An 18,541-nucleotide genomic window follows, 5' to 3' on the forward strand; every position below is an offset into this window, starting at 1 on the left:
TGATAGACAGACCGCTGTATCTTATATTCAAGCAATCTTTATGGACAGGGACTGTCCCACTAGACTGGCGCCAAGCAAATGTGGTACCAATATTAAAAAAGGGGTCTAAAAGTGACCCTGGGAACTATAGACCAGTAAGCTTAACGTCTATTGTGGGTAAATTGTTTGAAGGATTTCTTAGAGATGCTATTGTAGAATATCTTAATGATAATAACTGTCTAACTCCATATCAACATGGATTCATGAGGGATCGTTCCTGCCAAACAAACCTGATCGCCTTCTACGAGGATGTGAGCTCACAGCAGGACCGGGGAGAGTCAGTGGATGTTGTATACCTTGACTTCTCCAAAGCGTTTGATACCGTGCCACACAAAAGGTTGGTATATAAAATGAGAATACTTGGTCTGGGGAATAATGTGTGCAAGTGGGTAAATAGCTGGCTGAGTGATAGAAAGCAGAGGGTGGTTATCAATGGAGTAAGCTCAGGGTGTGTAGGGTTACTAGTGGGGTGCCTCAAGGGTCTGTCTTGGGCCCTATATTATTTAATATATTTATTAATGATCTAGTGGAAGGGTTGCATAGTAAAATAGCAATATTTGCAGATGATACTAAACTTTGTAAAGTAGTTAATACAGATGAGGATAGGGCACAGCTACAGGAGGATTTAGATAAATTGGGGAGTTGGGCCAAAAAATGGCAAATGGAGTTCAATGCCGATAAATGTAAGGTCATGCACATGGGAAAGAAAAACAGCAGTCACCCATACATATTAAATGGGAAACCATTGGGGAAATCTGACATGGAGAAGGACCTGGGCGTCTTGGTTAACAGCAAATTAAATTGGAGTGCCCAGTGTCAGGCAGCAGCTGGGAAGGCAAATAGAGTCATGGCATGCATCAGAAGAGGAATAGGGGCATATGATGAGAACATTGTTCTTCCTCTGTATAAAGCGCTGGTAAGGCCGCACTTAGAATATTGTGCACAGTTCTGGGCTCCGGTGCTCAGGAAAGACATATTGGAGCTAGAGAGGGTACAAAGGAGGGCGACTAAGGTAATAAAGGGAATGGAGGGACTAGAATACCCAGAGAGGTTGTCAAAATTAGGCCTATTTACGTTGGAAAAGAGAAGGCTTAGGGGAGACCTTATAAACATGTATAAATACATCAGGGGGCAGTACAGAGATCTCTCCCATGACCTGTTTATACCAAGGATGGTGACAAAGACGAGGGGGCACACTATGCGTCTGGAGGAAAGGAGGTTCCTGCACCAGCATAGAAGGGGATTCTTTACGGTCAGAGCCGTGAGATTCTGGAACTCTCTGGGAGAGGAAGTGGTGATGTCCAACTCACTTAATGAGTTCAAGAGAGGCCTGGACGCCTTTCTTGAGAACAATAAAATTACATCTTATGATTAGTGATAGTTAATTAATCCAGGGATTTAATCTGACTGCCAGATTGGAGTCGGGAAGTGAATTTTTCCTCAATGATGTAAATTGGCCTATACCGCATGGGGTTTTTTTGCCTTCTCCTGGATCAAAGCTGCGGAATAGCTGCAGTGCACAAGAAATAGGCTGAACTGGATGGACGCTTGTCTTTTCGGCCTTATAAACTATGTTCCCCTGCCTCTGCTGGATTGCATTTATGTCTCTCTCGCCTGTACTCCTTGGTTGTCCAACGAACTGTGACCTCTGCCGCCAGCATTTTCAGATGGGAATTTTTTTAATAGTTCCGCATCAAGGACCTTCTGGTACTACCCCATTTTTGTAGACCTGTCTGCCTCAGCAATAAGAGATATAAAGTTCTCCTTGTAGTGTGGGTCTAGAAGTGTCACCAACCAGTAATGAATGTCACCCAAAATTTTGAGAACTCGATGGTCATGGGAAAGGCAGTGTAACAAACTCAGCCATGCGTGCCAGACTGCTAACTTGCAAACTTCCATGTCCTCACCAAGAGGATGACTGACCATGATCTACTCCTCCTCCTTCTCTCTGTCCTCTTGCCATCCACGCTGAACAGACGGTATGACAGTTGTGCAGGTAGTACCATCTATAGCGTATGAAACTAGCTCCTGTTCTTCCTCCTCCTTATTGTCACCCAATCCACGTTGGTGTGAGATGAGGCTGGGCTGTGTGTAATCACTCTGTATGGTTCCTTGCTCCATCTCATCATGATCTGCCTGCAATGCATCCTCTTTGATTCTGAGCAGAGAGCGTTTCAGAAGACAGAGAAGTGGGATGGTGACGCTTATTATGGCGTCATCGCCGCTCACCATCTTGGTGGAGTCCTCAAAGTTTTGGAGGATGGTACATATGTCTGACATCCATGTCCACTCCTGAGGTCTTATGTGTGCAGTCTGAACTGAATACCGATGGCCTTGTTGATGCTGGTACTCAACAACTGCCCTCTTCTGCTCACAAATCCTTCCCAACATCTGCAGTGTAGAGTTCCAACGCGTGGGGACATCACATACCAGTCTGTGAGCCGGAAGCTGCAAATGCTGCTGAAGCACGGAAAGGGTGGCGGAAGCTGTAGGTGACTTTATAAAATTGGCACACAGGCAGCGGGTAAGATTTTAGAAACCACTGAACCATGAGGTTAAGCACATGGGCCAGGCATGGTACGTGTATGAGCTTGCCTCACCTCAGAGCTGCCACCAGGTTTCGGCCATTGTCACACACGACCATGCCTGGCTGTAGGTTCAGCGGTGTGAGCCACAGATCTGCCTGCTCTTTCAGAGCTGTCTACAATTCTTCAGCATTGTGTGGTTTGTCACCTAAGCATATTAGCTTCAGCACAGCCTGTTGCCGCTTGGCTGAGGCAGTGCTGCAGTGCTTCCAGCTTGTGACTGATGTGGTCATTTTGGAGAAGGAGGCTGAAGAGGAGGAGGAGGCTGAGGAGGATGAGGTGCAGGAGCTGTAGATTGTGGGGGCAACCCGGATTGACCTAGGGCTCGCAATCCTTGGCGTCGGGAGGACGTGTTCCATCCCAAGGTCCGACTGGGTTCAAACTTCCACTATGTTAACCCAGTGTGCCATCAGCGAGATGTACCATCCCTGCCCACAAGCACTTGTCCACGTGTCTGCGTTGTTGAGGGTACAGCTAATATTTTGGGACACGTGCTTGTGTAATGTGGGGACGGCACACTGGGAGATATAGTGGCGGCTGGGGACCGAGTACTGAGGCACGGCCGCCGCCATCAGGTTGCGGAATGCTTCTGTCTCCACGAGCCTAAAAGGCAACATTTCGAGAGCAAGCAGTCGTGAAATGTGGGAATTTAGTACTATGGCCTGTGGAGCATTGGCTGCTTATTTGCGCTTGCGTTCCAAGGACTTGGGTATGGGCAACTGAACGCTGCGCTGGGACAAGGACGTGGACGTGCTTCCTGATGCTGCTACTTGATAGTGTGCAACGACGGAGGCATCTTTGCATGCACCATGGACAGGGGATTAGCTTGCATGCACTACAGCGGAAGAACCCGCAGACATTGTTCCTGGACCCTGGGGTTCGGCCCACAAAGTCAGGTGCTTTGCTGCCATGTGCCTCATCATGCTGATGGTGGTCAGGCTGGTCATTTTGCCACCCCTGCTGATGCTGGCCTGGCAGGTGGTGCAAATGGCCTTTTTGGGGTTATCGGCAGAGTCTTTAAAAAACAACCAGACTCGGGAAGATCTAACAGTTGTACTGGCAACTTCCTTCATGTTGGTGTTATGGGAAACAGTTGCCTGCCTTCTTTCTGCGGCCACCACACTGCTTCTTCCTGCCTGTTGGGGTGCTCTGCCTTCCTCCCCCTTTGTGCTGCTCTCCTCGCTCTGCATATCCTCCTGCCAGGTTTGTTCAGTTACTATATCATCCACCACCTCATCATCCACTTCCGCACTCTGGTCCTCCTGATTTTCTGGCAATTGAGTCTCATCATCGTCCACCTCTTGTGACACTTTCCCACCGTGGCCTTCATGTGACCGTGGCTGCTCAAATATTTGGGCATTGCTACATGCGATCTACTCTTGCCCCACTTCAAGTGGACCGGGCGAGAGGCTCGAATCTATAAATGGAAAAGTGAACAGCTCTTCAGAGTGTCCAAGTGTGAGATCAGTTGTCTCTGGGCACTCGGCATGGTGGGAGGAAAGAGATTCAGGGTGAGGAATATGTGGTCCAGACTCACAGCTACTGAGACTTGACCATGTGGAAGACAAGGTGGTGGTGGTGGTGGCTAAGTGACTGGAAGCATTATCTGCTATCCAACCAATAACCTTTTTATACTGCTCTGTGTTCAATAGTGGTGTTCTGTGTTCCCCTATTAATTGGGACAGGAAGGTCAAGCGAGAAGATGTGGGTGTTTGTTGTGGCACAATTTCAGCTTGCCCACGGCCTCGGCCTCTGCATGCACCATCATCACCATCACGTCCAGTTCCCCGACCCTTGCCATGAGCCTTGCCAATTTTAAATGGGGGACAATATCTTCCACGCTCACAACAAATGACTGAATTTGGAGCAAACTTATATGTGATCCATGTGACGGACAAACCACAGTTATAAATAGCTGGCCTGTAGGTAACTATTTTGAACAGCAATCTGGTGTCAATTGCTTCACTGACACACTGAAACAAATTTTTAATGGAGGTCATAAATGGCAGTATTATCTGAAAACATATATGTGATCCGTGTGATGGAGAAAACACAGTTTTAAATACCTGGCCTGTAGGTAACTATTTTGAAAAGCAATCTGGTGTCAATTGCTTCACTGACACACTGAAACAAATTTTTAATGGAGGTCAGAAATGGCAGTATTTTCTGAAAACGTATATGTGATCCGTGTGACGAAGAAAACACTGTTTTGAATACCTGGCCTGTAGGTAACTAATTTGTACAGCAAATTGATGTCAATTGCTTCACTGATACACTGAAAAAAATTGTAATGGAGGCCATAAATGGCAGAATTTTCAGCGCAATTATATGTGATCCGTGTGACGGACAAACCACAGTTTTAAATAGCTGGATCTTTAGCGCTGTAATATGGAAAGGACCTGGCTGTATTCTGCAGTGCCAACAAGCAAATGGCGCAGAAAAACTGTGTTCTCTGGATTGCTTTGTAAGCAAATAATGAGGATTAAGATCCAAAAAAAAATTATTCCTGGCCCCTGAGACTGGGACTATTTCTAGAAATATCTAACAGCAGCAGCAGCAGACAAAACTGGAATGGAGCCTCTTGTCCTATGTGCACTGTAGTCTGCTATATACCCTGCCTGCCTGCCTATATACACTGCCTGCCTGATATCTCTGCAGATGAATTAGTCCTCAGAAGGACTGTTTGTTGAGATGGATATGTGTCTCTAATATAGTTTGGTACACCTACACTAACTATAAAAAAGCAAATCTCTCCCTAGCTCAGCAGCACCTCTCCCTACACTGTCTGATTCCGGAGTGACTGTGACAAGCATGGCGGCGCCAGGTCTGATATAGACCTGATGACGCTGTGCGGCCAACCAATCACTGTAATGCCCACAACCAACACGGCTACAGCATTACAGGGAGTGGAAGGCAATCCTTGCATGTTCATTGGCGCTCTAAAGAGCACCAAACATGCAGGGAGGAGACCCGAGCTCCCACCAAGCAACCCCGGAAATACTCAGTGAGCGCCGAGCATGTCAAGCAGTGAGATACTCGGGCGAGCACCGAGCAGTAGCGAACATGCTCACTCATCACTAAATATTACCTTTCTTATTTGAGATTCGTGTATGGGTGACCTATAGCAGTAGGAATAGTGTTTTACAGGCATCTAGTCAGGGACTATTGAATTATAATCTGTGCTGACAAAAAAAAATCTATTCCGTATTGATAACACCATCAGCTGCTTTTAAAATAGGGACAGGTGCTAGATGGAATTATCAGCTGGAAATGAGTGTTCATTCTGGTCGCATACATCCCTACAACAATCCATAATTTGATAGATTTTTTTCCATGCATGCGTTGACCAATTCATAATTTTTAATGGTGATCTGTAATTAGAAATTGATGAAAGCAGACAGGGTTGCTTGCGTTCCTTCACAGTTTGGTGGTGCAATGTACCAAAAAAACCTCTTTGGAGCTGGTTAAACACTATTTTTGATTGTACTATATTATCTCTCTTATCTGAGATTCATATAATGGTGACCTATAGCAGTTGGGATAATGTCTTACAGGCATTTAGTCAGGGATTATTGTATTATACTCAGTGCTGAAAAAAAAATCTATTCCCTATTGATAACGCTGTTAGCTGCTTTTAAAATAGAGACAGGTGCTAGATGGTATTATCAGCTGGAAATGAGTGTTCATTCTGGATGTGTCTGATCATGTCTCACACACCACATGGCCAGATAAGGTAGTAACATTTTTAAATTACATTTACTGGTGAATGTATTTTTCACTGTTGAAAGAAATGCAAATGTGCAGAAACGCATCAAAAACACTATGTGTGAACATTATTTATTTTACCTTATATATAAGTCATTACCCTGGAAAGAATGTTTCTTAACATTTTTTCCAGGAAAATACATTTTTGCTTTGCTTTTCTATGTTTCATTGTCAGTCCATAAAAGTGGCATAATACTCTGACAACATTGTTCACAGCAGTGACCTGGGAGTAAGAGATGCTTCCAGAGGTCTTCCCCGTGCTGTTTCCATGTCATTTGAGCACTGTTTCCATCGATTTGACCATTTTTTAGGTCCCCTCCAAGCCTCCAGACTTGAGTTTCCCATTAACTTACACGGGGCTTGTTATTTGGGTCGAGCACCCGAGTATTACGATTTGCTCGACCTGAGCAATGAGCACCCGAGCATTTTAGTGCTCGCTTATCACTAGTTTCCACCTGCTGGGTTGGCTTTAGTAGAAGAGGTGTCGGTCCCCATTATACTCTTTCTACTCTAGTGAAATTGATTCCACATTGGTGGTGTCTGCCCCTAATTTTTTTTAATTTGAAAACTCCTGATTGGGTCTCCACCTGCTGGGTTGGCTGTACTGGAAGAAGTGTCGGTCTCAATTATACTATTTCTACTCTACTGAAATGAATGTCACCTTGGTGGTGTCTGCCCATCATTTTTGGAAATGTTGACATTCCTGGTTGGGTCTCCATCTGCTGGGTTGGCTGTAGTGGAAGAGGTGTCGATCCTTATTAAACAAGTTGTACTCTGGTGAAATTGATGCCAGTTTGGTGATGTCAGACCCTAATTTTTGGAAATGTGGAGACTCCAGGTCAGGTGTCCTTCATGTGTGTTGCCTGTAACAGTAGGCCTCCTAGACCGGCAGGCCTCCACTTACTTTCAGTCAACTACCCGTGTTACTACCCTTAAATTTTTGTACCAGTACTACTCTATGAAACTGATTTTCTGCCATCTGAGTGTGACTGAGCATAAGAGCAGTTGCATGTGGTATTAGGGCTCCCAGCACAGCAGGCCTACACCGATCCCTTACCCAACTCGTCTTAATTTGAAGTTCAATTTAAAGCTTTAAATGCTGGCCCAGACCCTGATACCTCAATCATGGCCCGTGGCTGACTGCTGCTGTACCATTATAAAATTTGTACTGCGGGTCAATTGATGCCACTTTTCCTGGTGTCTGTCCCTAATTTGAGCTATTTTGGCAGCTTTTAAGACCATTTGAAGATGTTGTGTATGCATTTGGTTTTGCCTCTTATTGAAATCAAAGGGGTTCGGTATGTTTGTTGAACCGTTCGATGAATTATTCTGCGAACATCGGGAAGTTCGCCAAGCTGGGACTAACCAAACTTTTAAAGGTTATTTCATCTCTAGAAACAAATACCCAATCATCACTATCATCACTAGATCCTATCTATCTAAACTATTTAACTTAGAAGCAACTATCTCAAATGTCTCAGTACCAAGGAGCAGTGTCAGGAGTAGCCTCTCTGCACTGTTACACTGACAAAATGACTCTAAAACAACATGTCTGCTCTTCATATGAAGAGGGACATGTGACTGCAGCCAATGACAGAAGCCGTTGTACCTGGATGTTGTTGATGGTTCCTGCGCCCTGATTGGCTTGCCGCAATATCCACATATTAAGTTAAGAAAAAAAATAAAAATGAGATTAACAGCCCACTGCTACTCTAAACTCTCTCACCCCCTTCCCTCAACAAACACGTTTCTCCTGTTCATCATAAAGCACCACAATCCTAACCAAAGTCCTAATAAATCAGTAGTGGGAATGTGATCATTTCCAGGACTTTTGCCGAATTGTGCCATTTTTCAGTAAAAACGCTCGGGTTTCTGATCATGAATTTGAACGTGCAATGTTTGTGCCGAATTTGAAAAAAAAATAAAGTTTTCTGAATATATTCGCTCATCTCTATTGCTCATACATTATGTGATTTGCACATTACAGTAAGGGTACATTGACACTTCTTTCCATATGTGCAATGATTAAAAAGTACATGTAAATACTTGTAGGCACTGATTAGTACATGTTAGCTGTTTGCTTTATGGGACAGTAGCAATCAGATATATTGAAAAAAATGTATTCAGTTTTATTTTTGGTGTATTGCTTCATTTAAAGTAGAAAAACATTTCATAAAAATGTATGCGTTCATATACTCTAACTTACCAGATAAAAATAAAACTTACCTGTATCCAACTGCTCCATCATAAAGGGTATCATTTAGGTTAACAATCAGTCCCTCAGGTAAAAAGAATTGTTGGCCAGTTGGACAATTGTAAGACACCAATCCATCTAACGTAAAGATAGTAACATACAATATTAATAGTGTTTGTTTAAAACTATCAGTTATACAAGAAGTTGTATATTTTATATACAACTAAATTATATTATGATTTGAAAGAACAGTAGATTTGACAGGTTAAACGTTAGTGGCAAAATCATGCTTATTAGAAGATTTGCCATTTGAAAACATTTTTGTATTTCTTTGCCGCAAATGTTGAAATCTATAGCCTAAAAAAGTCCTATGAGTTGAAGTGCTGAAATCTATCAAACTGAAAGGGTGATAAATGCTCCTATTTCCCACATATAAGATGGAAACTGTATACATTACAGTGTATTCTATTTACTATTTACAATGCACTTGTTCAGTTTACTCTGGCCTCCACTTTTGACTCTGTTAAAAAGAAGTTTTAATTAGAAAATGATCCATTGTTTTAATTGGGTTTTTCTGTTACATGTATTAAAAAAATGTACATTTCTTTATTTTACAATATATTTTTTAAAAAATAGCAATCTTGGTACTCTTGCAATTTTCACCCTGACAACTGGGGCTTATTTAGACTTGTACTTCTTGTCCTTTCAAGTAGAGTTACCAGTCTCCATATTATTACAGGCAGGAATGCAATGACAGGTAACACCGCTATATTCTGCTGATTGCACAGGATTCATCAATCACAGAAGATGATGTCACAACTTACCCTACTCCCCCTCCCTTCACAATAACTTGTGCACGGGCTCATTAGACACTTCAGTACAAAAGATAGGGTCAGGATCTAACTATTGCAGCTAAATACATGTGTTATTTCCTGAAACAATAAGAAGTTAGAGTCTAAAAAAGCTCCATTAGCCAATGTGAAACGTATTTATTTTAATACAGATTATGATATGCAAGAAAAAAACTGATTTTTTTTTAAAGAAAACAATATGTTCATTTCAAAACCCCGATTTAAACAACAGATAATTTTCTAATGATAGCTTCCCTTTAAATGGGTTGTCCAGTCTTGTGAATAGACTGCAGGCTTTTGAATACTTACAGTGTATGCACCACATCCTGTCAGGATTCTCCGGTGCTGAGGCCTGGAACGGACGGTGAAATGACCACAAGAATGTGAATTGCATTCTTGTGGCAACATTGCTCAATACAAGTGAATAGAGTGAGGCCAAGCACGTCTAGTCGTCATGAGACTGCATGGATGTAAATCGCATACTTGCGGTCATGTGACCGGCCTCTCTCACCAGCAACATTGGAGAATCCTAACTTCATGGAGTACGTATGCTATCACGATACAGAAGTCTTCAGTCACATAGAGTAACTACAGACTATTATAACAAGATCAGACAACCCTTTTAAAGGCTGTACACCACAGCGCTGTATTATCCATCCTGCATTGCTTGCCCCTCAAAGACATAGCCATAGTGCAAATCCAGAATTTGGGTATACAGTGAAATCAAAGGGAGATTGGCTGCCCCTTGAGGCCTGTGAAAGGCCTATATCAAACCCCAGACGTTGTTACATAATTTCTCCTGAGTTTGCCTATTCTCCATGTATGGTAGTAAACTGCTATTTGGGTGCTCAGCAAGTCTCAAAAAAAGAAGAGCAATTTATTTTTTTTTTAACACAGATTTAATGTCAGATGTAATCTTTTTTAGATAGCATGTCACATTTGCAAAACCCCTAAGTTATTAGTACAGTAAGTATCTCCCAGAAGTGACTCCAGTTTAGAGACTACACCCATCAAGAGATGTAGTGAGCAATTTGACTGCACAAGTGTTTTCCAGTAATAGTGCAATTTTTTCATAGATATACCATTTCAGCTCCCAATACTTTGTAACCAAACACAGTTTGGCTATTATTATGCTCACCTGTGGCCCTAACCTTTCACCTAGACAAATGACAATGCTCAGAAATGAAAGAGACAATGCACATTTAATAGTTGAACTCAGCAGCATTCTGTTAGGAATGCCCTGTTCAGAGCGGCTGAGTTCACTGACTGGCTGCCTCTCTATCATTATGATTTCACGGCTGCAGCCAAAGCCAGATATCGGTAGCAGCAGCAAGACTCACTAGTGGACCTGAAAAAAATTATTACAGCACAGTTAGTTTCTTTATAATAGCCTGATTTTGGAGATTTACTTTTAATGAACTACCCCTTTAATGTTGTTGTAGCATTCAGGTACTTGATTAGCAGTATTGGGCCCTAAAAAAATGTTGGAGAAGTAGAGCTCAGTAGAAAGCAGCCATTAAATCCCTCTACACAAGTTGTGGTCAATGGCCTCCTCTCTCCACCACTATATCACCAACGGCACCCACCAAGGCTGCCCCCTCTCACACCTGTTCTTTATTCTTACAATGGAAACTTTGCTTCATAAAATAAGGGAAGAGGTGAGATTTGAGGGATTAAAATGTGGTGGGAGGGAACATAAAACTGCAGCTTATGCTGACGACTTGCTCTTACTTATAACCAACCCCCATAAATCTCTACCAATTATACTAGAGATACTTGAGTGCTTCAAAGAAATTCCCAACTTTAAAGTCAATAAGAGCAAATCTCAATCCCTAGATATTATCCTCACGAAAAACGTGAAAACAAAATTAACTAAAGATTCTCCTTTTGACTGGACTCCCACTATCCGATTTCTTGGCATTAACATTTCTTCCAATCTAAAAGACTTATATAAAAATAATTTCCCACCCTTGCTTTCTAAGAATTCACAGCAGATTTCCTCCTGGTCCGTCCCTTATATATCATGATTAGGGAGGAAAAACCTCATGAAATGTATTATATGGCCTAAAATTACATATCTACTGCAATCCCTCCCTATCCATTTCCCCAGCTCCTTCTTCAGGAAATCCTCTCACAGTATATATGGAACTCAAAAAAACAGACTCTCACATCATTTACTCACTTTACCTCACCACAGGGGAGGTATTGATTTGCCATCCCCACTACATTTCAACAAGCTGTAAACTTACAAAGAATAGTAGACTGGATAAAACGACCACAACAAAAACCCTGGGTCCAAATAGAGGAAGAAAACATCTCCTTCCCCCTAAGACAAATAATATTTTATGTGCCCTGGAAATCCAAAAAACCCCAAACGCAAAACGCTTTCACTCCAGTTACGCAAAAAAAATATGATCCTTAAAACATATAAGAGAGGCGTGCACTCCTCACCGCGCAAGGCTACTACAAATTAAAAATCTCTTCCTGTCTAAAGTCCCTGCGCTAAATGACACGATGCCCCAATCAATACAGAAATCTAACACCACATTACCAGCTCTAATAGCTATGGGACTTACTGTACCATTGAAATAAAAGAAATATTAAATATTGAGAACCTGAATCCTCTTCTATACCATAGATTCTTACTACACTATAGGTCTATTGCCCAGAAAGAGAACGTTAATAGACCACTTACATGGTTCGAGACATTACTGGCCCAAGTTAAACCACGAAAGGAAGACTGTAGCTACATCATATAAGCAAATACTTTCTCTTAGAGAGCCAAAGAAATTCCACTTTCTTTTGAAATGGAAATAAGACATTGGTAAAACATTCTCTGATGAGGAAATAGGGAAAATTCTGCTTTCTCCCAAACTCTCATCTACATACGCTCGTACACAGAAAAACGGGTACAAGACTCTCACCAGATGGCACATGGCACCGACTAGGCTTAATAAATTTGACAGCTCATATGACTTGAAGTTCTGGAGATGCCATACTTCCATTTGTGGTGGACCTGTCAGAAGATCCAAAAATATTGGACAACTGTTCTCCAACATACCTGTGACACCAGAAGTATGTTTGCTCCATCTCTTCCCAGGGGACCTCTCCAGAAATAAAATCTCTTTACTAAGATAATTAATAGCTTCCACATTTAGTATTGATTCCCACAATGTGGAAATCGAATTCGGCCCCCACATTGGTCCAATGGGAACAAAGGGTGGAGCAGATATACTGACTAGAGGAATTGGTAGCAAGGAAAAAAAGAAAACTTTCTCTCTTTGAGGTGGTTTGGTCCCCATGGCGCCTTTTCAAAGACTCTCCCAAATCTGTACAGTGATGTCCCCTACTAAAAACGCGAAATAATAATAATACTAAATGGAAAAATATTAGTATAGTTGAAAAATGTTGCATTTAAAAACCTACACAAAGGCCTCCAATTTTGCCCACCTTTTCTTGCCTGTTACTAAGCCCTAAAAACACTACTCCCTTTCCCTGTCCTTTCTCTCTTTATTTCCCCTCCCCTTATGACCTACTGTTACCTGCAAAATACTGATAACATGTCATATTTTATTAAGCATGTCATTTTTTTCCTATAAAATGTGTACAATCAGCTAATTGTTATTGCTCCATATTAACAAATATCTGATCTTGTTGTATACGAATAATATGACAAATCGCAACTTGTAAACTTTGCCTTTTTACTCACACATGTTGTAATGTTTGTTTCCTGCACATTTGGACAATTAATAAAATGATTTTAAAAAGAAAAGAAATCAGCCATTAGGTACCGGTGCCAAGCTTCACCCCCATTTTTCCATCATTTTGAAGATCTTTGCTTCTCATTTTCAACACATAAAACAAACTGAGGCTCAAAACTATTAAACTAAAATTAAACATTATAAGTACTATAGTAATATGAGAGGTTTAGTAACTAGTAAATAATTATACCATAAACTCTTACCCAGCCAAGCACAGCCATACAGCTCCACTCGTAAGCATACATTCATAGAATGGTCAGTCACTGGAATGAAACGTAAAAACCTGGCAATTATAGGAGGCTCCAGATCCTTTAATATTATGTCATAAGGGTTGACATTTCCTTCAAGAACCTGAAAGAATACAGTTTTATTATAAGAGCTTGTAATTTAAGAACAATAATCTATTGAGTGATTACATTGTTTGCTTATGTAAATGCAGCATCTACATTGGGGCACTGGAAACACTGTGGCAGCAAAACATGATTATGTGATGCTTTCCAGATTAGGCAGATCAGCTCAACAGTTCTTAGCAGTTGTCCTTGTGCACTATAGTCTTATTTCAAATAAACAATAAAGGGGTTGTTTAGTCTTCTAATAATCCTGAATTCTTACAGTGTACGCATCACACAAGTCACCGCAGAATTCACCAGTAATACATGTAAGAGCAGGCGGTTACATGACCTCAAGCATGCAATATGCATACATGCTTTGATGTGCCGATGACATGCTTTGCCTTGCTTAATACAAGTGAAGTGAGCAAAGCAGAGTCAGGATGTGACTGGAAATATGCAAATCACATGCTCTTACCGGCAACACCAGAGAATCCTCACAGTGTGCGGTAAGCACGCTGTGAGGATTCAGTAGCCTGAAGTCACATAGAGCGACTGCAGACTTTTCTTATCAAAGCGGAACACCCTTTTAATGCAATGTTACTGTATATACAGTCAAAGCTGAAAGTGTTGGCACCTTTGAAATTGTTCCTGAAAATTAAATATTTCTTCCAGAAAATTATTGCAATTACACGTTTTGTTACACACATGTTTATTTCTTTGGAAAACACAAAAATGCAGAGAAAAATAAAAGCAAATTGGACAGCATTTCACACAAAATGTCCAAAATCGGCCAGATAAAATTGTTGGAACTTTCCAAAATTGTGGGTAAACAACTTTGTTTCCAGCATGTGGTGCTCATTCAAACTCATCTGTGGCAAGTAACAGATGAGGGCAATATGAAAATCACACCTTTGGATGTACAACATCAAACCTCTGTAAAAAAAAATATGGCTTCTAGACAGATCGCCATTCTTGTCTCTTGTCTGGTGTTGTAGTTCAGCTATTTCATTTATGGGGTTAAGCTAAAATAGCAGATAAACATGGCCCATGGATAATAGTGGCACGGTTACAAAAACTATTAACAATTTTTAACATTCAACTCCTTAAATTGTTATTCTCAAGCTATGTATAGAGCAGCACACAGATTTCCAGTGTCCTCATTTTCTTGTTGCTGGTGGAGGGCACTCCTCGAGTGATAGTTCTGGAACAGTAGCTTACTCTTACTGTTGAACTAATGCTACTGTGACACTAATGTGTCACAGTCTATCATTGCTTGTTCTCAAATTTACATTGTTATGATTATATTTACATATAGAGAGATAACAGAGCCTTTGAACGATTGCATGGCTCAAGTGAAAACTGCCAATGATAGGAATGGGGTTATTGAGATTTTACAGAACTGATATATAACGGTAGTTCTGAATCAGAAGCTGACATGGAGGTGGAGGTGAGCAGCTAATTGCTGTATAGAAACAAATGGGCTGGAGAGAAGTGTCTAGTATCTTAGCAGTTAACTCCTCAACCTAGAATGTAGCTAATGCACATACTGCTAGACTTTGGTGGTCAATCTTGGCAACAGGCTGTATACTATGTAAGATACTCGTAAAAGCTCTCACAGAAGGAGAAATCAGATAGAAAAAGCAAGTTAATTGCTAAGTTAATTTTCATGCTGTCTAAATTATTAGCAAATTTCTTAACATGAGAATAACCCTTTAAAGCCAGACACATACAGTACGGACAAAATGTTTGGACACACCTTCTCATTTAAAGATTTTTCTGTATTTTCATGACTTTGAAAATTGTACATTCACACTGAAGGCATCAAAACTATGAATTAACACATGTGGAATTATATACTTAACAAAAAAGCGTGAAACAACTGAAAATATGTCTTATATTCTAGGTTCTTCAAAGTAGCCACCTTTTGCTTTGATGACTGCTTTGCACACTCTTGGCATTCTCTTGATGAGCTTCAAGAGGTAGTCACTGGAAATGGTTTTCACTTCACAGGTGTGCCCTGTCAGGTTTAATAAGTGGGATTTCTTGCCTTATAAATGGGGTTGGGACCATCAGGTGTGTTGTGCAGAAGTCTGGTGGACACACAGTTGATAGTCCTACTGAATAGACCGTTAGAATTTGTATTATGGCAAGAAAAAAGCAGTTAAGTTAAGAAAAACGAGTGGCCAAAATACTTTAAGAAATGAAGGTCAGTCAGTGCGAAAAATTGGGAAAACTTTGAAAGTGTCCCCAAGTGCAGTTGCAAAAACCATCAAGCGCTACAAAGAAACTGGTTCACATGAGGACCGCCCCAGGAAAGGAAGACCAAGAGTCACCTCTACTTCTGAGGATAAGTTTATCCGAGTTACCAACCTCAGAAATCGCAGGTTAATAGCAGCTCAGATTACAGACCAGGTCAATGCCACACAGAGTTCTAGCAGCAGACACATCTCTACAACAACTGTTAAGAGGAGACTTTGTGCAGCAGGCCTTCATGGTAAAATAGCTGCTAGGAAACCACTGCTAAGGACAGGCAACAAGCAGAAGAGACTTGTTTGGGCTAAAGAACACAAGGAACGGACATTAGACCAGTGGAAATCTGTGATTTGGTCCGATGAGTCCAAATTTGAGATCTTTGGTTCCAACCACCGTGTCTTTGTGCGAAGCAGAAAAGGTGAACGGATGGACTCTACATGCCTGGTTCCCACCGTGAAGCATGGAGGAGGAGGTGTGATGGTGTGTGGGTTCTTTGCTGGTGACACTGTTGGGGATTTATTCAAAATTGAAGGCATACTGAGCCAGCATGGCTACCACAGCATCTTGCAGCGGCATGCTATTCCATCCGGTTTGCGTTTAGTTGGACCATCATTTATTTTTTAACAGGACAATGACCTCAAACACACCTCCAGGCTGTGTAAGGGCTATTTGACCAAGAAGGGGAGTTATGGGGTGCTACGCCAGATGAGCTGGCCTCCACTGTCACCAGACCTGAACGCAATCGAGATGGTTTGGGGTGAACTGGACCGCAGAGTGAAGGCAAAAGGGCCAACAAGTGCTAAGCATCTCTGGGAACTCCTTCAAGATTGTTGGACGACCATTTCTGGTGACTACCTCTTGAAGCTCATCAAGAGAATGCCAAGAGTGTGCAAAGCAGTCATCAAAGCAAAAGGTGGCTACTTTGAAGAACCTAGAATATAAGACATATTTTCAGTTGTTTCACACTTTTTGGTTAAGTATATAATTCCACATGTGTTAATTCATAGTTTTGATGCCTTCAGTGTGAATGTACAATTTTCAAAGTCATGAAAATACAGAAAAATCTTTAAATGAGAAGGTGTGTCCAAACTTTTGGTCTGTACTGTATATATGACTATGACAATTGGCCCTGTATAGGTCAGAACTTATATCTGTAATGATAATTGATATTAGAAAATAATGCAATAACAAATGCATGCTTTCCTTTTAAAACTGTCTTTCAATTTATCTAATAATTCTAATCATTCAAATGGTATACCCTGCAAAAATTTTTCCATTTTGCATCTTTATTTAAGTCTTAATAATATATCAACTCAAATAAAAGACAGACAGGTTATTTTGGTAGTAAATATTTTGGTAAAGTAACATTTAACATGAATTACTATACCTGGCTTCCATGCCGATTTCGCCAGGAGATCCAACGTGTCCCATCTCTACTGTAGTTTATTTTAAACATCTGTGCAAACTCATTCCCATGTCCTCCAGCATGTCGACCTTGAGTGCCTACCAATGTTATGAAATGGAGGACTCGCAAATCAATCTGGAGAAACTCCGTCAGTTCTTCTGGGTCTACTGGCATTTCAGGACACCAAGCTCCATCTCCTTCTTCTAAATCCAGCCTGAGAGAAAATAATGAATACATTTAAACATATTTTTATATACTTTGCTTAGCAGTTGTTCTTTTTAGTATTGGAGGTGTTTTGTGTTATTTTGATAAATGTCAATCAAATTGGCATTGAAAATAAAGCATAAAATAGCAGATCGATATATTTGAAATAAAATTTTAAAAATAAAATTAAAATTAGTTGACATTTTCTATAACATTTTCCAGCTACTATATTTTTCAAACACATCTTCCCATCTTAGTTTCAGAGAGCACAGTCAATTTTTTATATTGCTGTATGGATTAAAGAATAATTTCTCTACACAATAATATGTGGAAATTGTGCTGTACCAATATTGCCTACACTTTCTATTAAGTAGGTTATAATTATCTGTCAGAAATGTTCAAAGATTTAACAAGTGTTAAAGTCTCCATGCATGTTAGATAAAAGTTGGGTGGATGTGCCAATTTTGGTAGGACCAACCGTCCATCTAATGTGTACAGAGGCCTCCTGACTCTATATGCTGTGAAACAGAAGGATCAGGTAATTCGAGCTTCAACACAGATCCTTTTTTTTCCAAGAGAGATAAGCTGCTGTCTATAAGGAAGTTTCTCTTCTCTCCCCATTGAAAACCCATGAATCCTCGGCTGAGCGAAGAACACTTGTGTCTGGGGAAGTTGAGAGAGACAGATGTCTCAAGTGTATGGCAAGCTTCAGTTTGTCATATCTTCCTTGTGGACAATTATGGAAATGATGTATTTTTTTGTATCTGATTAGTGTCTTCGGTGTAGCTTATGTCAGGTAAATCTTTTAACAACATCTGGCAGCCTTTCTTCCCCTAGTGCCTCCATATATGTTCTTCTTGTCACGGCGGTAACTTGCATGCCTTCTCAGTGCCACCCTACTCACCATGGTCACCATGTGGCCTCTCCTCACATCAAGTCAGCTCACTAAGTTTTGCCTTTTGCAGTACTTCTCTGCACTGCTGCAACAGCATGTTACATCCATTTGGCCTTATTTGGGCATGGCCGGTCTCGGCAGGGGTTTAACCCTGCTGTGTCCTACAGAGGTAAGGTTCCCCAGCCTATCCCGTGCCAGCAGGCTATATACTAAGCTCCTCCCACCACTTCTTGCCCAAACGTTGGTTCTTAGTTTGT

The 18,541-nt window shown here is 41.1% G+C and overlaps 1 protein-coding gene across 3 annotated transcripts in view; it reads right to left on the reverse strand.

Moving 5' to 3' along the window:
* Positions 1-18,541, reverse strand: part of DDR2 (discoidin domain receptor tyrosine kinase 2) — a 1,082,289-nt gene that overhangs the window by 677,875 nt on the left and 385,873 nt on the right. For all 3 annotated transcript variants that reach the window (XM_073643022.1, XM_073643023.1, XM_073643021.1), the window contains 3 exons: positions 17,168-17,399; positions 13,399-13,546; positions 8,616-8,721 (listed from right to left, as the gene is read on the reverse strand). In XM_073643022.1, the coding sequence (XP_073499123.1) occupies positions 8,616-8,721; positions 13,399-13,546; positions 17,168-17,399 (486 nt within the window). The remainder of the gene's footprint in view (positions 1-8,615; positions 8,722-13,398; positions 13,547-17,167; positions 17,400-18,541) is intronic.

The sequence above is a fragment of the Phyllobates terribilis genome, unplaced genomic scaffold (assembly GCF_046119375.1).
Source record: "Phyllobates terribilis strain yellow unplaced genomic scaffold, ASM4611937v1 Scaffold_8__6_contigs__length_399053987, whole genome shotgun sequence".
NCBI classification, from domain to species: Eukaryota; Metazoa; Chordata; class Amphibia; order Anura; family Dendrobatidae; genus Phyllobates; species Phyllobates terribilis.